Raw genomic sequence first — 19,734 nt, forward strand, 5'->3', positions numbered from 1 at the left:
GTAGAAATAGTACCATTGAGGAAACACTCTGAGATTTACTTGGCGTACAAAACATCAGGCCCAACCTTTCAGAAGACAACATAAAAACCAAGACGATTACACTTGGATCAACAGAACCTAATAAAGATAACAACATCAACTATAAAAACATGGAGTCGAACCTTTTTTTTTTTGGAGAAAAACATGTAGTTAAAAAAAAACTGAGTTTGTTACATTCCGATTTGCATAAGAAAAATTATGTTATCAAATTAAACAATACTACCCAAAGCTATATAAGTTGAAGATATATTAATAAGAATTTTCTGAATTAAGAACCACACTTAGGTATATGTTGTCTATCATCATTGCTATAAAATTTGCCTTAACATCAGCACTTCAAATATAGTTAACAAAATGTGCTAAATGTTGAGAAGGCAATAAACACACAACACAAACGGGTAGAAATTCATTTACCAATTTTTTATGTTTACTCTAAATATCATGGTCACCAAACACTAATAGGAAAAATATTTATTGAATGACATGATTAAAGGTGCCTCATACCAGATACAAATGATTGACTACTAAGAAAACAAAAGGATATAAACCACGTAAAAACAAATTACAAATAGGCTGAATACTTCAAATAAACTCTAAATAAAGGAAGATGAATCAGAAATAATATGATTGAACGGGAACAAACATAGGTAAACGAAAAGTAGTATTTGATGAACCTAAAGAGGTGAACCAATGGACAAATAATTGAGCAATGAAAAAACTTCTCTAGGTGGAGATGTGCATAAAAGAGTAGAAAATGAATGTGGGGTAAGTGGTGTTTATAAAGGGTGAAAGGGAATGTGAAAAATTATGCACTAAATTTGTTTAATTTGTAGGAATGAGTTACACAAATTAATTGGTAGTTACATAATAATTTATTCAATTTGTAGGTTATAAATAAAAAATGAGTAGTGGAAGGAGTCACACAAATGAATTAATAGGAAGTTACATAATAAAGATGTAAAAAATGAAGAAAAAGAGAAAGCCACTTGGTGAAAATGCTTAGAAAATTAGTTAGAAAGGGGGGCATTGGTGTGGTGACATGTAAGTAAAGTGTAGCTTAGAATACATGTATATATAGATAGATAGATAGATAGATAGATAGATAGGTTTGAGAAGAAGATATGATGAAGATTGAAGATGAAAAAAAGATGAAGATTAATGACAATGAAGATTTAAAACGTTAATTTTTTTGAGCTTCTCTTTAATGAGAAAATTATTTTAAAATAAATTTATGCTTGAAGTAAGATAAAAGATCTTTGAAATGTTTATGCTAATGACTTCAACCATTAAAACATCTTTGTAAATGTTATTTAAGCCTTAATGTCTGCCCTGGCTTCAGTGACCTCTTCATCTAAAAAAATTTCAAGTAAAATATAAAAATGTTTGGTTTAGTAGTAAAAGATTGAATTGAGAAGTTTAGAATCTGAGCCTAGCTAATGCACCTTTAAAACGTGGTAAATTTAAATAGGATTTAATTAAGTAAAAGATTAGTAAAAATATTCAGAATTTCATTTTTTATTTATAAAAAATAAAATTGCACTTTTTTAATCCTTGAAAATTTCCCATCAATATTTTTAGTTTGTAAATTTTTTCATCAACATTATTAGTTCTAGTAAAAAATTTCAATCAACATTTTTTATTCTTGAAATGTCAAAGGAAAATGTCACAAACACTAAAAAGTATGATTTTATTCTGTATGAATTAAAAACAAAATTAAAAACATTCGTAGAGAACTTTTTTTTTTTTTTTAAGGACGCAGAGACCATTTATTTAACTAACTCATTTGATATTATTTAAAATGTTTTTTGACCCAACAAAATCCGTTAATGATATCCAGAAGTCTTAACTCAACTGACAAAATTCTAAAATTGTTAGGTCGGGTGCCATGACAAAGGTTCGAACCTGGTACCTTCAGATATGTATGTGAGTTTATAATAGCTTTGTCATTTCGTCTATCTACCGAAAAAAATCCGTTAATGATTTTTATTTAACAGACGGTGCAAAACTAGCATTGAATTTTTTATTTAGTAAAAAAAAAACCGATAACATGATCCATAAAAAAACGGAGATAAATCGCGTACTACTGCCTTCTGGTCCGAACCAAATCGCACGTTAATTATATCTTGGTTTGTTTCAATTTAATTGAACTCCGTTGGTAGCTGCTTCTGCAATAAGGTTCTCTCTTCCTTCTTATTTTTTCATCGATGTTTGTTTGTCTCACTCCGATCGAATTTCTTATTAGCTAGGGTTTGGTTTTGATGATGATTTCTACAATGTCGATGTGCTTGGTAGGTAGTTTCGATTCAAATTCTTGTTTCTTATTTGTGTATGTTTTATGCCGGATTCATTGGTCACTGCTATATAGAAAATTAATGTTTTTGCTGTGAATAAATTATAGCTATAACTTATAATTAGGAGCTATTCTTCGAAGCTGAGAATATAGTCTTTATACCAAACCAGATCAAACCATAATTATTCAAGGACAGTTAATTTCGATGTATCCTGTTAATTGCATTAGAGCTGGGTTTTTATCGTGCACGTCTCTTTTAAAATCTTAGTGGATTCGTATTGTACTCTTCTAAAATCCTGACCCTATACTGTAGAATTTGTGCATTATTCACTTTAAACACATCAATTTTAATTTGTATTGCCATTTGAATGCTCTTATGAAACATCAATTTTGTGCTATTAAATTTTCTCATCTCTTTTTTTCTTTTTCTTTTTTCTATTTGTGAAAACAATTCCAAATTTTGGTCAAGGACCATACTACTATAATGTATGCTCTTAATTTTTCTTTCCAGCTAACCTTATTTTTACTTAAAACATAGCTATTCAGCATACAGCAGCATATTTCAGTTAAAATTAAGAGAAAGAAGAATGACTTTTGTGTGGAATAGATGTAAGTAAATTATTTTCTCCAATTAAGAAAGTTCAGTCTGTGCAAATAGCTATGTTAGTATTTTAATGTCGAACACTGTGATAGTTATGTAAGCTCAATAAAGTCCTCAATTACGATCAGAAGTCTGTTCAAGAGGCATTTATGATCAGAAGTCTGCATCTCTCATTTCCCATGGCAAGATGTAGCTGCAATCACCCATTCACCCCATGTGTATCTCCTATCTTTTCCGGTGGTCATTTTCTTTATTTAAACTTTCAACCCCCTTGAAAAATATAATTCCCCAAAGCTATGCCTCCAGATTACTCTCAATGTGAACCATTATTTCACCTTATGCATCCAGTCTACCTGGTTGGCTTAATTGTTTAAAGGGTGGAGTGATATTTTTTCTTTTTTTCTTTCTCAAAGCTAGAGTGGATCATATGTTGGGATTATTTCATTTTTGAGAAGTGCATGATTGTTGTGAAGAATGTGACCGAGATGGGTGCTGAGTACAGCCAGTACTCAGTGATATAATTGTTGTGAGATGGGTTCTTGTTGAAATTTCATGTTCTATGCAGTTGGAATTTTGGTTTTTATATTTTGAAGGGGAGGTAGGGAGTTTGGATTGGCTTTTGGCTTATAGGATGATATTGGATGTGGTTGTGTAATGTGGACAGGAGGAGGCAGTGGCTAGTGGTGTTTGATTTGGTGGAGGTGGTTTTGCTGATCAGTTGTGGTAGAAGTTGGGAAAATTTTGAAAATGAGTTCAGTCAGCCGCAGCCGAAGTAGGAGCCGGAGCAGGAGCCCAATGGACAGAAGTAGGAGCAGGAGCCCAGTGGACCGTAGGATTCGCTCTGAGCGATTTTCCCATCGCGAAGCACCTTACAGGAGAGATTCACGTCGGGGTTTCAGGTTTTTATTTTTATTTTCTGTTTTCTTTTCTGCAGCTGGAGAAGATTGTAACCGTTGACTGTCTGTTAATGGAGGCTGTAAATCTTTATTATGCTGTTTGTAAAGCCTTAAGCCCATTCATATACTTCTTATGATATCGTTTTACCCTTCAAGCTGCTGTGAATTGTGATCAATTTTGGTTTATTAGCTACATAATTACCAAAATGGGGTTACACTGCACTCAGCCATTTTGCATTATGAATTTGTGCGCGTTTCTCACGGCAGTAACAATAATTTGTTTTTATTTTGTCAGCCAAGACAATTTATGCAAGAATTGCAAGAGGCCTGGTCATTATGTTAGAGAATGCCCAAACGTTGCAGTTTGCCACAATTGTAGCCTCCCTGGGTATGGTATTCATTTTCTGTTTCTTTTGAGTTGTGCATTTAATTATTCGATGGTTTGCTTGCTCTGAACTACAATAGTTTGGTTTCATGTGGTGAAACATGATGTAGGAAATGATTGGAGGAGGGTGGAATTTTGCCTTTTTGCGAAGTTTGGTCCTTTCATAATTACAGCTTGAAGTTATTTATAGATTTATTTTATCCGTTCCAATTTTAATTTCAGTTACATTTTCTTTCTTAGATTTGGATATCAGTTATCTTGTACATACATTAATTACATTTCTTCTGAAGTATTTTCCTCTCTGGGAATCACGCTTTCATGTATGGACTTCTACCAATTGAGATCTTCTACCAATTCTATGGTTTTTTTTCTTTCTTTCTTTTCGTGCTCAAATAATATTGCTTTTGTTCTTAGATTATAGTTTGTCCTTCTTCTTGTACTCTTCTTTTTCTTTTATTGGATGGCAAGAGGCTAGTGTTGAAGAATTGCTATAAAGTATATTGTCAGACTTTCAAGTTTCAAATGTTATTTTTCCTGAAAAAATTGAGAAAACAATTAGTATGAGGTGCTCACATATGATATAGTGCCCAACGATTCCTTAAACAAGAATCCTTCCTCTTTCAAAAGAAAAGAAAAATCCTTAAACAAGAATCCTTCCAATAGTAGGAGACCTATTGGTTTACACCCAAAAGAAATATTTAATTGCACCTCTACAATCATGTTGAATAACTGTGGACTATTTGGTGTTACTTCTATGCGAACTGATGCTGCAATTACTATTAGTGGCATGTACTTTTCAATTTTGTGGATGGAGGCTGCTTTCTTTGTTGATTCTGATGGCAGACTGTTAGTTTCCACCTTTTACAGGAATGTAACGACAACTACTTTATGTAACCAATGTGGATTTGTCTAAACTACTCAATTTTTTCATTATCTTTTCGATTAAATATATTTTTAGTCCCTATAATTACCTCAAATTTTATTTTTAGTCCCTGTACACATTTTCCAGTCCTTACAAATTATAAAATTGCATGTTTAGTTCCTCAAGACTTAAGAGGGACTAAAAGTTTGCAGTTTTGCAATTTGTAGAGACATAAAGCATATGTAATTTGTACAGGGGACGAAAAGCATATATGTAAATTTTACAGGGATTAAAAACATATTTCACATTTTCTTTTTGGTGGCATTTTCTCTTTCATGATCATTCTATTGTTGACACATTTTTCTTCATTTTGTTAGCTCTTTGATAAATTAAAATTTGAAATATAGGTTTTTGACTTTTACAATTTCCAAATTTTAAGTACAAATAAAAAAAAAAATAGAATTATGGCTTACTATTTGTTTGCAATCAGAAGTCAGCTCTCTCAAATTGTTAGCTATCTGAAATTTGCTTACAAGTGTTATGGCTTGATTGGCTGGTTTTTATGATTAATCAGGCACATTGCTTCAGAATGCTCCACAAAATCGCTGTGCTGGAATTGTAAAGAACCTGGCCACATGGCGAGCAGTTGTCCAAACGAGGGCATTTGCCACACCTGTGGTAAAGCTGGACACCGTGCTAGGGAGTGCACAGTTCCTCAAAAGCCTCCAGGGGACTTAAGATTGTGCAACAACTGTTATAAGCAGGGCCATATTGCTGTTGAATGTACCAATGAGAAGGCTTGCAATAACTGTAGGAAAACAGGGCACTTGGCTCGTGATTGTCCAAATGATCCCATTTGCAACTTGTGCAATATTTCTGGACATGTGGCTAGGCAGTGTCCAAAATCCAACGTTATTGGAGACCGCGGTGGTGGAGGCAGCCTTCGTGGTGGTTACCGAGATGGTGGTTTTCGAGATGTTGTGTGCAGGAGCTGTCAGCAATTTGGTCATATGAGCCGTGATTGCATGGGTGGCCCGTTAATGATTTGCCAAAACTGTGGAGGCCGTGGTCACCAGGCATATGAATGCCCTTCAGGTCGTTTTGTGGATCGCTACCCTAGTAGGAGATACTGATGGAATGCGAATTCTGGTTATGGTTGTATTCTATAAGTTTCTCCAAGGATAGATTGACGAGTCTTGATAATGTGTGCGTTTTGGCTTAATTTTTTTTTGTACTTTGGTATAGAGACGTGTCTATTGGCCGCATTGATGATTTTTCTTGTTTTAGGAATAAAGTGTTCGCTACCTGCAAGAGGCGTGTTATATTATTGTATTGTATGCATTTTGCTACCTAATTATTAAGGCTGTAGTTGACATAATATCGTGTAATCTTTGTACTTCACTCATTCTATCTAATACTATACTATTCATCCTGCCGTTAAAAAAAAAAAAAAAACTAATGAATTAGGCCTATATTTGGTGTGTGATGAGATATCCAAACCATGATTGAGCATGTCTTGTATCATGTTGACGGAAGTTTAATTTTTATATTTTTTGAAGGAAATGTTGACGGAAGTTTTATGAAATAATAGTTTCGTTTTGACAGATGTAATTTTTTTTTATAACCACGTTTATTACAATTTTTAAAATTTAAAATGTCATAAAACTTAACGTTTTTTTTTTTTAAATTATCTTTGATAAAATTAAAATAATCCAAACTTAAGTGTGCAGATAAAATGTCATAATACAATTGATTTTTTTTTTTTACCTCAAAAAAAAATCAATTGAGTTAACTCGAATATTTTTTGAAATTTGACTCAATAATTGATGTGTTGAACTTGCTTATAAATCAAAATGAATTTAATTTGATTTGAAAATATAGACAAATACTCCTTCACTTTCAAACTTTAATATATACAATCGACTCAACCCAAATATTTTTAGAAACTCAACTTAATAATTAAAAGTTTTTAATTTATGAATTATGTAATCCAGATAAATGAACCAAATTGTTCATAACTAGTGAGGCAAACTCAAACACAAAAAGTTCAAACTTGGTTCAATTCCACTTGACCCATATTTACCCTTAAAAAAAATATGAGGATCTCTTAATTCTCTTTCCACCACATAGCAAGCAATAGACCAATAGAAAATAACTAATTTCTCTTTCCACGTCACTTTATTTTTCTCTCTTAATTCTCCTCAAATATTTTAAGCATCATGCTAATTAGTAATTAGTGCCCCATTAATTAAGAAAAATAAAAGTATAAATTTTTCTATAAAAATAATATTGTTTACAATTTTAAAAGTTCGATTATACAAGTTTCAAGAATTTTGTATTATATTAGTCTTCATGCTTACATTTTCCACATTTCAAAAACAAACAAATCTACTCAAACAAACACATTACCTCAATTTTTAAATTTTTTAGAAAAAGAAAAATACTTCCATCTCTATTATAAAATAAATTTTATATTTTAAATGCATTTAATAAAGGAAAATGTCAACGAGTGTCTTCAAGATATTTTTTACGACCTATAAATGACAACTTTTCATGAAAATATATGTAATTTATGCATCAAAAATCAAAATATTTGATTTTTTCTATAAAATAATTTATTCTATTTTTGAATATTTAAAAAGTGATCGGCAAACACTCGTTAACAAAGACCTTTTACTAAATAATGTATTCCATCTATAAATACATCATTTATTTATTAAATAAAAAACTTTCTCTTGTCGAGACGGAGCGATGAGTAGTGTGAGAGAAATCGCTTGGTAGTCCTCTAGATAACACGTTAGATTAGATCTATTTGCCTTGTTTCCGTTCATTTCAACTCCGACGAAGCTGTGGAAGGCGAAATAAGGTTCTTTCATCTAACCCGTTTCTTTAATTAATCGTTTTTTTTTTCTTCCTCTTCTTTTCATTCTCATGCGACTCTCTATTTGGATCAATGTTAATTACAGTTAGGGTTATGTTTATTGAGGTTCGGATTTGTATAAGTTCGCCTTCATTTTTCTAATTCTAGGGTTTCATTTTACCTACACGTTTGAATTGTCTCTGTGCTTGGGTCTTCACAGTGTTCCGATTCAAAATCTGACATCAATTCTAGGTATATTAAGGTTGCTACATGACGGATTTTTAGCTATGCAGTTATGGTTTTCGACAATAGAAGCCACTAATATGATCCATTAGCTATAAATTAATTGCACGATAGACACCAAAGAGGAAAAAACAATTAAATAACGCCGAATAGTATCATATTTGAGCTTAGAACAACGCAAAACTTAACCCAATAGATCCTAACAACCTCGTTGCCGTGGTCAAGGAAGATGATAATTGACAAAGGTCAGGGCGCAATTGTACTGGGTGTTTGACAAATAGATGAGAAGTGAGTAGAATGATGAACATTGACAGTGCTTGGGAGCATGTAAAAGCATATCTGATGTCAAGGTTTCATCATACAACACACGAGACGGAGACAATACTGCTTAACCAGATGATGGTTCTTGCTATGACCGGCAATACAAACTTTGTTTTCCATGTGATCCAAAACTAGGAAAAAAATGTTTGAAGGGCCTAGCTTTCGAACAACAACTCAAAATTCAAAGAAGAAAGAACCATCAAGTCACACATTTGAGAGCTTGGTAACCGAATAGTCTAACATAGTTCAAGGAGGAGGATATTTCTTAAATGCAATATTGAGAAAATACAGATTACAGACAATAGATGCTTAAACGGTATGACTTGACTACACAACTGAGTTTAATTTATATAGGGTTAATACAATAAATCTGACTTTTTTTCTTCCTGTTTACATGTTATGATATGCCTAATGATTACAAAGATCCTAACTAATCTAGGAAACAAATCAGATCATCTAGGATAGTTTTGAACAGTCTAAGATGCAAAAAAGATATTGGCATTTATTTCTCAGTTTTTCTTACACTAAAGAAAAATGTATTTCTGAAAGTTATGTCTTCAAATCAATTTCTACGGGAGTGAATCTGTATTTTACCTTATGCATAGCATACAGTCCTCCTGGTTAGCTTAATTGATCAAAAGGTGGAGTGATATTCTTTCCAATGTTTTTTCATACCTAGAGTTCATGTTATATTGGGAACATTATTAGTTTTTGAAAAATAGATGAATGTTATGAAGAATGTGACATGGAGACTTGCTATCAAGTTTTGGGTCCTGAGAACGGTAACATGATTGATGCGAGATGGGTTGCATGTTGAAATTTCATGTTCTATACTGTTGGAATTTTGGTTTTTATATTTTGAAGGGGAGGTGGGGGTTTGGATTGGTTTAAGGATGATCTTGGATGTGGTTGTGATGTGGACAGGAGGAGGCAGTGGCTGATTGTGTATGTTGTGGTGGAGGTGTTTGCTGATCACTGGTGAAAGAAGTTAAGAAAGAAAAAAATTTGAAAATGAGTTCAGACAGCCGCAGCCGTAGCCGAAGCAGGAGCAGGAGCAGGAGCAGAAGTCGTAGCCCAGGAATCCGTAAGATTCGCTCTGATCGACATTCCTATCGTGATGCTCCTTACAGGAGAGATTCAAGTCGGGGTTTCAGGTTTTTTTTTCCGAACTATTTATTTGCCATTCTCTTTACCTACTCAAATGTACTGGTTAGGAATTAGGATGGCTGGAGAAGAATGAAACAGTGCTGTGCTAGAAGTGGCATTAAATGTTTATAGTGCTGTTTGTAAATCCTTTAGCCCATTCATTTACTCTTTTTATGACATGATATCTTCATACTCTGCCTGCTGCTCTGATAAGTTCTTTTTATCGAGCCATTTGACATTTTGAATATGTGTGCATTTCTCACAGCGGTAACCATAATTTGTTTTTTTTGTCAGCCGAGACAATTTGTGCAAGAACTGCAAGAGACCTGGTCATTATGCTAGAGAATGCCCTAATGTTGCGGTTTGCCACAATTGTGGTCTTCCAGGGTATGGAATTCAGTCTCTGTTTTTTTAACTGAGCATGTTATTCTCTGATGTTTTGCTTGCTTAAGTAAATTATTTATCGGGGCGAGGGACGGAAGTTGGTCTTTGTGCCAACTCTTTAATTTGGTCCTTGCATAATTAAAGTTGATATTGGAAGTTTTCAACAGATTCATCGTGGCCATTCCCTTGTGAACTTTAGCTACATTTTCTTTCATAGATTTTCTTAGATTTTGGTACCAGTCAGCATGGACATACCTTACATTTCTTCTGAAGAATTTTTCTCTTGGACGAACCTTGCTTGCATGTCCATGATGTCACCTTAGGATGTACTGCCAATTCATTTGTGTTACCTTGTACTGTTGGTGCTTAGGTTTCTTGCTTCTTAATTGGACGGTGGTTGATTTTAGGAATTCACATATTATATTCACCTTTTGCTCATTTTTATTTATTTTTCCTTTCTCAAATAATATGGTTTTGTTTTTGTTCCTAGATTATGGTTTTATTTTCATTTTATGTCGTTGTTGAATAATTGCTTTATAAACATGTCATTGAAGGTTGCAGACCTTCAAGAGACATCAGCTGAGTTGTCTGAAAAGATTGAAAAAAAAACAAATCACATGATTTGCCTCGATTCACTTCAATAAATAATTGCACCTTTACAATCTTCATTTGCAGCTGTCTGCTTTTGGTTGTTACATCTATATCTGAATTCTGAACTGATGCTGGGAATATATCAGTGCCATTTTCTTTTTGATTTTATGGACGAAGGCCGTTTTCCTATTGATTCTGATGGCAAATATTAACTCCTCGTTTGACTAAAATGTAACAGAAACTGCTTTAAGTGACTGATTTTGTCATGTCTAAGCCACTTTATGTTGTCATTTTCTCTTATATGATCATTCTACTGTTGAGAGTCTTTGCTTTTTCTGGCTCTAGGATTAATTTAAGTTTGAAATATAGGTTATTTGACTTTTACTACTTCCAAATTTGAAGTCTGCTATGTCAAATTGTTAACTATCTAATATTTGCTGACAAGTGTCGTGGCTCGATTGGCTAGTTTTTGTGATTGTTTTTTTTTTCCTTTTATGTTTAATCAGGCACATTGCTTCTGAATGCTCCACAAAATCCGTGTGCTGGAATTGCAAAGAATCTGGCCACATGGCCAGCAATTGTCCAAATGAGGGCATTTGCCACACCTGTGGTAAAACTGGCCACCGTGCTAGGGAGTGCTCAGCTCCATCACTGCCTCCAGGGGACCTAAGGTTGTGCCATAATTGCTATAAGCAGGGCCACATTGCTGCTGAATGTACCAACGAGAAGGCTTGCAATAATTGTAGGAAAACAGGGCACTTGGCACGTGATTGTCCAAATGACCCAATTTGCAATGTGTGCAATGTTTCTGGACACTTGGCTAGACAATGTCCAAAATCCGACGTTATTGGAGACCACAGAGGCAGAGGCAGCTTCCGTGGTGCTGGTGGTGGTGTTGCTGCTGGTGGTGGTGGTGGTTACCGTGATGTCGTGTGCAGGAACTGCCAGCAATTTGGTCACATGAGTCGGGACTGCATGGGGCCCTTGATGATTTGTCATAATTGTGGAGGTCGTGGTCACTTGGCATATGAGTGCCCTTCAGGTCGTTTTGTGGATCGCTACCCTAGTAGGAGATACTAATGGTTGACAAGTTGTGGGTTACGGTTATATGGTGGTTTTTTATGGTTATCTTGTTGAGGACTGATTTTGAATCTTGGTAATGTATGTGTTTGCTTTATTGCTCTTTGAACCTGGTAAAGTCATGACAAGGAGTCAAGGATCATGATGCCAATGTATTGGCCATAAGCTTTTTTATTGCTTTACACTTTTTGAACTTGTAAGAGGCGTAGTATTACTATGCATTCTGCTACCTTATAAGCTTTTTAATTTCTAGATACAGGACATCTTTTTTTAATGATTGGGGATGGATTTGACATAATGTTGGTAAGCTTATATGGAAAATGAATTCTCTCAATTTTTGCCTCATTTTTCAATCTGATACGATGTTTAAAAAACGGATCAGACCGGCCAATCAAAATGGTTGATTTGGGAACCGAACCCTTGTCGGTATGGTCATATATCTAGATTGCTTGTGCAATTGAACATGACATGACGTCATCTACCTGTGGTTCTACCCCATGATTTAGTGACCGGTTCAACAAATTTGTTGACTTTCTTGCATGAGCTCGGTAACTTTTTAAGAAAATTAAGATGCTAAAATCGGATATGTGGCCAAGTCACTTGCCACCACTTACACTAGCGAATTCCTTTGGATTTTTATGGTGGCCAATATATATGGCTTGTGTTATATAAATTTTATATGTAAAAAATAGGTGCATTTGTGGTTCGGTTTACAAAATCATTGATGTAAGAATTATAAATTTTAATAGATCGAGGTTCTGTTTGGTTTACATTGCTTTTTCCTTAAAAAATTATGATACTATCTGATCAATTACATTTTGAATCAACAGTACTACCTTGTTGACTAAATCCGAAGTAGTTGAGTAAGTTAAAGGTTCTAACTAAGATCACTGTGATAACCTTTCTACAAAAATATTGTAAGGATCTTAGGCTCACAAAATAGAGATAAAAGAAAACAACACAAATTAATGCAGTGGATGAGAATTTGGTTCTGAGAATTACCATAGAAGAGGAGAGTTTTTCCAACGAGGTGCTGGAGGAGTGAGCAGAGATCCTGAGAATAATAAATAAAAGAAACAAAAAAATGACTGTGGATTGTATGCATTGGAAGCGGTTCAATGAAACAAAGTGAAAAAGAATGAAATGGGGAACGAACCTTGAAAAATAAAAACCAAAGTTGGATAGTGGTGACATAGAAGTAGGAGAAGAAGAGTTGGTTGCTTTTGTGGTGACATTTTTCTAATGATATAAAACAAATGAGCGCGATAGTGTCGACATTCTTTCATCACATCTCTTTCTCTAGTTGTTACTACTCTAGTTAAGTGAAAAACTCCCATCTAAAATTTTGAGGTTCAATGCTTAGATACTTCATAATCACATCTCTCTCTTATTTTCTTAAATTATTAGTGATGTCGACGTCATGCTTCATAGTGTATAAAAAATGCATTGTATCTTGTAGACGAAATAAGCTAGTAATCAATAAACCAAAAAAAAATAAAATTACTGTTTCTTGGAAAAATGACAGCCGCCTATTTTGAAAAGAAAAATATATATACAGTATGTGGTAAAGACACTTTGACCTCATCATCAGTTTTAGAAAGATGATGGGTTCGGCAGAGGTTGATATAATCGGTTGTAAATCAGTTCAAGAACTGTCGTTGGATTCTGAAAATCTACCATCAAATAATTATATCTACAAGGAAGGTGGTGTTGGATTTCGTGATGCTCTTCTTCCTTCACAATCAGATCTTCATATTCCAGTTGTTGACATTGGCAAACTCATTTCTCCATCTACATCACAACAAGAGCTTCATAAACTTCACTCTGCACTCTCTTCTTGGGGATTGTTTCAGGTCAACTTTTCTATATTTTAATACCAACTGCTAATATTTTCTATTTAACTTAGAAGTAGAAATATATTTTACCTGTCCTGTTATGATTTATTGATTCAAATTAGAGAAAACGGTATAATCTGTTCTTTGGATACTCAAGTAGTTCTACCATGATTCAAATCACGAAGTAGAAATGTACATATTGGTGGCTGAGTTCCTAATTATTTTGTGTGATTCAGGCAATAAACCATGGCATGACAAGCTTGACTCTTAACAAAGTGAGGGAAATTTCAAAGCAATTCTTTGAACTTTCAAAGGAAGAAAAGCAAAAATATGCTAGGGAGCCAAACGGTATTGAAGGATATGGAAATGATGTAATATTATCAGAAAACCAAAAGCTTGATTGGACTGACAGAGTATATCTTAAGGTACATCCGGAACATCAGAGGAATTTCAAACTTTTTCCCCAAAAACCCAATGATTTCAGGTATAAATTCTTATTGCCACTAAGTTCTCAATGACATTGAACGGACATTCTTTTACTTGACATGAATTAACTATTGCTTTAATAAGTCCACCGAAACTATTTAGGTTTAAATATCATTTTAGTCCATACAAATATACTATTTTTTTATTTTTAGTCTATGTAAAACATATCTTTGTTTTTAATCCTTGCAAATGTACAACTTTTTCTTCTTGGTCTTCACTATATTTGAAAAAAGATTGTAAACCATAACCGTGACACAGTTATTTTCTCTATTACACGAGCAGTATATTTCATGTCAGTGGATTTCTCAATGCAGGAATACTATAGAACAATATACTCAAAGTTTAAGGCAGTTATATGAAATAATTTTAAGAGCCGTAGCAAAATCACTGAACTTGGAAGAGGATTGCTTCCTAAAGGAATGTGGAGAGAGAGATACAATGTTTATGAGAATCAATTACTACCCTCCATGTCCTATGCCTGATCATGTTCTAGGCGTAAAGCCACATGCTGATGGATCATCTATAACTTTTTTGCTGCAAGATAAAGAGGTAGAAGGCCTTCAAGTCCTAAAAGATAACCAGTGGTTTAAAGTTCCAATTATCCCTGATGCTCTCGTGATTAATGTTGGTGATCAAATAGAGGTAGGTAGTTAACTACTAACTAAGTTCTTTATCTTTTGTTTTTACTTCCGCGTTTTCTGTTTTTATCTTCACTTCAACTGATATTTCCTTCATCCCTGATACTCTTGTGATTAATGTTTTTACGTCAGAAATTGTTGTAGAAATCAATGATGTGATTAAGTTTTCACGAGATTGTTATTTTCACTTTTTTGTGGTATTTGCATATGTTCAAGGCAAAAGTAGAAGAATCAGTGTGCATATTTTAATTCAAATTTACATCAACTAAATATTGAACACCTACAGATATGAAAAACCTACATCAACTATTTCATATCTGTAAAACCTACATCAAAATCAATTCTATCAGAATCAATTCTATCCAAAGCTGAACCAAACACACACTAAATGTTTGTCATCTCAGATATGACGGTCTTACTATTTCATTCATCCACACACAATATGACAAATAGCAAACTTGTCTATAGATTTAGTACCACACTAAAGCTTATATCTATGATATATAACTGATAGGATTGACACAACCTGTTGAACTTAAATGTGTTACACAGATAATGAGCAATGGAATTTTCCAGAGTCCAGTACACAGAGTAGTGATAAATGAAGAAAAGGAAAGGCTCACAGTAGCAATGTTCTGCATCCCAGATTCTGAACAAGAGATTAAACCAGTCGACAAATTAGTGGACGGGACAAAGCCAATATTATACAGACCAGTGAAAAACTATGTTGATTTATATTTTCAGTATTACCAGCAGGGAAAAAGGCCAATTGAAGCTTCCAAAATTTAATCATAGTTATGTACAAGACTTCTCGGAACTTTGTGAAATGGAAGAGAATGAGAATGAAAATGAAATAAAATGTGTATTGTGAAAATTCTGAGCTGTGGCTGATACTTTAGATAAAATAAATGTTTATTTGTATAATAGTTTAATTAAAAGCCAAAATCATAAATCCTTTAAAGGAACATGATAATAATTAAGATCCCAACTTAACAAAATACCTTACAGTTTGATTTGTTTCAATATTGTTACTTCATTCGTCACTAATTATTCAAACAAAGCTATTCCTCACGGGGAAAAGAATTTTTTTTTTGAAGAAGCTAAATCACGAGAAAAGAACTTAAAAATAAATAAACAAAGTTATTCCTTACGGGAAAAGAACTAATTATTCAATACCATAAAAATTTGTTTTGTGTTGCTCTGCTTTATGTTATGGTGTCCTATCTTATACTGTTATGTCCAGTACGTACTATTTTGCAAACCAAACATACCCTAATAATAAGTACATGCTAAGAAACTTATCCTAATAAATATCCTTATGACATTGTTTTATGAATCAAAAGAAGGTTCAAAAGATCAAAATGAATAACTTTTACTAATATTTATTATTTTGATAAATGTTTGACTTTCAAGACAAAATTACGTATGAAACCACCGAGAAAAGTTATCTTTTTCATTAGCTATACAGTTTTGCGTGAAAGGTCAAATAACGCAACTTACTTTGACATATATAAATTATTATTGGTTCATCATCATTTAGCATACAGAGAAAGATGGCAGAATCGATGGGTTCGGCAAGAGTGGACCGTCATAATATTCCTAAAGGTTTGGAAAATCTCTAGAAGGGCTTATAACACTGTTCGTGGTAAAGAACATTTTCCTAGTAAATAATATTAAAATAAATTATTATTTTTTGTCAAGTAGCCTAGCGGCTGGAGAAATACACCTTAAAGGTGAAATAGTGGGGTGTCCGGGGTCAAATATGGTTCATGTTTTTATTTGTATGTGATTTAATTGTTTTTTAATTAATGATTTAAATAAGATATACAACCTTGATTGATAAAATCGAGTATTATTTCTGAGTGAAATTTTGATTTCATTACACAATTAAAGTGTTTTTATTGTTGCTTCTTTTTAAAAAAGAAAAGCATAACTTTCTTGTTTAATTCTTTAATGTAATCCAAAATATTAAAAGAGTGTTGATTATGTTTCCTCATAAAATCACAATGAATTAAATAGTATTAGAATCAATAAATATTAATAATGACAATATAAGGTTTTTGTAAAAAAAAAAAAAAAAATTAAGGTTTGAAGTTTCCTCGACAGTTAACCGCCGAAGGGGGTCAAATCGTATTTTATTAGTATTTCTCAACCTTATCAAATGTGGGAACAACAATTCTCTCTTAACAATGTGAGGGAAGTTTCATAGCAATTCTTTGAACTTCCAAAGGAAGAAAAGCAAAAATATGCAAGGGAACCAAACGGTCACGAAGGATATGGAAATGATGTAATATTTACAGAAAATCAACGGCTTGATTGGACTGACAGTTTATCTTAAGGTACAGCCTGAAGATCAGAGAAATTTCAAAGTTTGGCCTCAAAAACCCGATGATGTTAGGTATACATTTATCGCCATTAAGATCAGAGAAATTTGTAGTACTCTTTTACGTGACATGAATTAAGTAACTAATACTCTAATAGCTCAACCAAAAGATTTTGCTATCTTGGATATTCACATACCGTAAGGCTGTAAGCATGAGCTATTTATAATTTTGAAACACACTACTATTTCGATAAACACCTTAATTAAGTTAAGTGCTTGTATCAAACACTTATCATTCAAGTGCTTATACGCTATTTCAATAATATAAGATAAAATAAAGTCAAACAATTTTCATATAAACTACAAGTTGTTTCCATAAGTTACTCTAGAGAGTTTATAAAGAAGTCATAAGTTATTTCTATAAATTCTCCCAAAAAGTTTCGCAAATGTTATTATTCTTGGACAAGGAACAACCAATTTCCCATGTTGATTCTAGGCTGAACTCCATAGATATCTGAAAGAAGTTGTAAACCATAACAGTGGCACATATATTTCTGATCTATTAATTTGTATATGAACAATATTTTTTCTTAAAAAAAAAAATATTTTTCATAGCATTGGACTATTCTATTAGAGATACTATATAATAGAAGGTCTCCAAGATAATCAGTGGTTTAAAGTTCCAATAGTCCCTGATGCTCTAGTGATTAATGTTGGTGATCAAATAGAGGTTAATAATAATAACAACTACCTCAGTTCTTTATCTTTGGTTGTTTAAACTTTTGTTTTTACTTCATGACTTGTTTTAGAATATAAGGTCCATTTATTTTATGAAAATATTTTATAATTGAGAAATGCTATATATTACAAAGGCAATGCAATGACATACGAATATCAAGAACATAACGTGTGCTATTTTAAAGAAACAAAAATTTGTAATTTCCACCTTTGATAGATCGATACCGCATGTGTTAGTGTGAAAATATACAGCTCAAATTGTTTCTTGTATTTCGTAGCTCAATCCTTCAAAATATTGAGCATGTTTTGTTCTATTTTCATTTCCTAAAATTTGTTAGTTGTATTTCTTAACAAGAAGAAAATAGATTTTTGAAGTGAGTCATTGGGATGGAAAGAAAATAGACATGAACCTGTTCATGAAATATATAACTGATAGGATTGACACAGTCTGATGAACTTGAATGTGATACATAGCAATGGAAGTGGAACGGTTCACAGTATAGCTATGTTCTGTGTCCCAGATTAAGAGAAAGAGATTAAACCAGTTGACAAATTAGTGAGCGAGTCAAGGCCTAAGTTACACAGACCAATAAAAAGTTATGTTGAAATATATTTTCAATATTACCAGCAAGGAAAAAGGGCAATTGAAGCTTCCAAAATTTAATCATTTATTAAGTACAATGCTTCTTGGAAATTTTGTGAGTTGAAAGAGAATGGAAATGAAATAAAATGTGTAGTGGAAATCCTGAGCTGTATCTACCACTTTATATAATAAAATAAATGTTAATTTGTAAAATATTAGTTTAAAGGTGACTTATAATTGCAGTAGTATGTAGAGTTTAGTTGTATGAAATTGAAAAGTACGTACTATTAAAAGCCAAACATAAATCCACTAAAAGGAAGTAGTAGATGTTGGTGAAATAGGTCAAAACATGTGCTTCAATCTCAGTAGCAGTAGTGAGAATGGTCATTATCGGTTTTCAGCAGGCTGATATAATTTTGAGCTTCCCTTAACTTGGCAGACCTAAGGAATTGTAGGCCTGTATTCCTGTCTCCTTCTATGAACTTGACACATTTAGCTTTATCCTTCCAAGAGCCTGAATGTATCTGGACATGCATTCAAACTCTTCCTGATTTCTAGCATTGTTGGAACCCAACTGATCAACTTCCCTGCTCCAGAGTCTTTAATTTGTAGTGAAGAATATGCATAGGTGATAGGTGTTCCCTCAGCCAAAACAGACCAATGAGCAGAAATTAGAGATTCACAACTGTCATAAGTGGTCCAGGATTTATAAAATTTAAATCTAGGAATAATTACCTCAAATCATGTTGGGAAATGCCTGCATAATTTCCCTCCTCCGTCAACTCAAAATAGGCACTAGCGGAAACGTGAAATAAAAGCGTAATGACACAAAGAGAATTTTAGCGTGGAAAACCTTCTCAATATGAGAAAGGGAAAAACCACGGGACCCTTGGGCCTCTTAAAAACTTCCACTATAATGATAATGGGAATACAACAACTTCACCCTTAGGTGGATCTCACTACAATATATCTCTCAATTTGTAAGGAACACTCTCACAAATTGGCTCACTATTTCTCTCACAAGAAAACTCTCTATGAGGATGACTTTTCTCTTGAGCAAGGTTCTCTTTCTCTCTTGCTCTTTGTTGTTCTTCTCTTATGGTGTGTTGTGAATGCTTGATCATGGTCCTATTTATAGGAGGAGCAAGCCAAAGTTGCCTTACATGCATGAAGACACTTGTCATTTGCCTTTCATGCAAAACACCAAGTGTCCCTTGCAATGCATGCACCACACCAAGTGTCTCTCATGCATTACACCATGTGTTACTCATACACTACACCATGTGTACACCATGCATCCTGCTACTTATCATCACATGCAACCTTCCATCTTGTCAAATGTATGTTGGACATGTGGCAATGGCTGGACCCCACATTTCTCCCCCTCCAGCCATAGGGGAGTGCCTTGATTAATTTGGGGTTGCTGCCAATCC

General features: G+C 33.5%; 3 protein-coding genes across 5 annotated transcripts; all 3 read left to right on the forward strand.

Moving 5' to 3' along the window:
* The first annotated feature begins 2,052 nt into the window (after positions 1–2,052).
* LOC112420386 (zinc finger protein GIS2) lies at positions 2,053–6,488 on the forward strand. 3 transcript variants are annotated; one of them, XM_024779431.2, is made up of 4 exons: positions 2,053–2,214; positions 3,595–3,829; positions 4,122–4,214; positions 5,648–6,488. In XM_024779431.2, exons 2-4 carry the CDS (start codon positions 3,678–3,680, stop codon positions 6,204–6,206), a joined length of 804 nt encoding a protein of 267 aa, XP_024635199.1. In that variant the 5' UTR covers positions 2,053–2,214; positions 3,595–3,677; the 3' UTR covers positions 6,207–6,488. The 3 variants fall into 3 exon arrangements, with proteins under 3 accessions (XP_024635199.1, XP_024635201.1, XP_024635200.1); XM_024779433.2 differs by having other exon boundaries at positions 2,087–2,327; XM_024779432.2 differs by lacking the exon at positions 2,053–2,214 and having other exon boundaries at positions 2,945–3,829.
* Positions 6,489–7,781: 1,293 nt separating this feature from the next.
* Positions 7,782–12,032, forward strand: LOC112420465 (zinc finger protein GIS2). The gene is made up of 4 exons (XM_024780019.2): positions 7,782–7,939; positions 9,422–9,651; positions 9,938–10,030; positions 11,125–12,032. Exons 2-4 carry the CDS (start codon positions 9,509–9,511, stop codon positions 11,696–11,698), a joined length of 810 nt encoding a protein of 269 aa, XP_024635787.1. The 5' UTR covers positions 7,782–7,939; positions 9,422–9,508; the 3' UTR covers positions 11,699–12,032.
* Positions 12,033–13,231: 1,199 nt separating this feature from the next.
* On the forward strand, positions 13,232–15,637 carry LOC11418222 (codeine O-demethylase). Its single transcript, XM_003603952.4, has 4 exons — positions 13,232–13,551; positions 13,770–14,017; positions 14,334–14,661; positions 15,210–15,637. Exons 1-4 carry the CDS (start codon positions 13,300–13,302, stop codon positions 15,444–15,446), a joined length of 1,065 nt encoding a protein of 354 aa, XP_003604000.1. The 5' UTR covers positions 13,232–13,299; the 3' UTR covers positions 15,447–15,637.
* The last annotated feature ends 4,097 nt before the right edge of the window (positions 15,638–19,734 follow it).

This window comes from Medicago truncatula, chromosome 3 (assembly GCF_003473485.1).
Source record: "Medicago truncatula cultivar Jemalong A17 chromosome 3, MtrunA17r5.0-ANR, whole genome shotgun sequence".
NCBI lineage: Eukaryota > Viridiplantae > Streptophyta > Magnoliopsida > Fabales > Fabaceae > Medicago > Medicago truncatula.

Bases quoted from the DNA above. Each gene is read 5' to 3' on its own strand.
- LOC11418222 (XM_003603952.4), top strand. From the start codon at position 13,300: ATGATGGGTTCGGCAGAGGTTGATATAATCGGTTGTAAATCAGTTCAA. The intron at 14,018-14,333 runs GTATAAATTCTT...TTCTCAATGCAG, and splicing joins CAAAAACCCAATGATTTCAG to GAATACTATAGAACAATATA. The intron at 14,662-15,209 runs GTAGGTAGTTAA...TGTGTTACACAG, and splicing joins ATGTTGGTGATCAAATAGAG to ATAATGAGCAATGGAATTTT.
- LOC112420386 (XM_024779431.2), top strand. From the start codon at position 3,678: ATGAGTTCAGTCAGCCGCAGCCGAAGTAGGAGCCGGAGCAGGAGCCCA. The intron at 3,830-4,121 runs GTTTTTATTTTT...TTATTTTGTCAG, and splicing joins GATTCACGTCGGGGTTTCAG to CCAAGACAATTTATGCAAGA. The intron at 4,215-5,647 runs GTATGGTATTCA...ATGATTAATCAG, and splicing joins CACAATTGTAGCCTCCCTGG to GCACATTGCTTCAGAATGCT.
- LOC112420465 (XM_024780019.2), top strand. From the start codon at position 9,509: ATGAGTTCAGACAGCCGCAGCCGTAGCCGAAGCAGGAGCAGGAGCAGG. The intron at 9,652-9,937 runs GTTTTTTTTTCC...TTTTTTTGTCAG, and splicing joins GATTCAAGTCGGGGTTTCAG to CCGAGACAATTTGTGCAAGA. The intron at 10,031-11,124 runs GTATGGAATTCA...ATGTTTAATCAG, and splicing joins CACAATTGTGGTCTTCCAGG to GCACATTGCTTCTGAATGCT.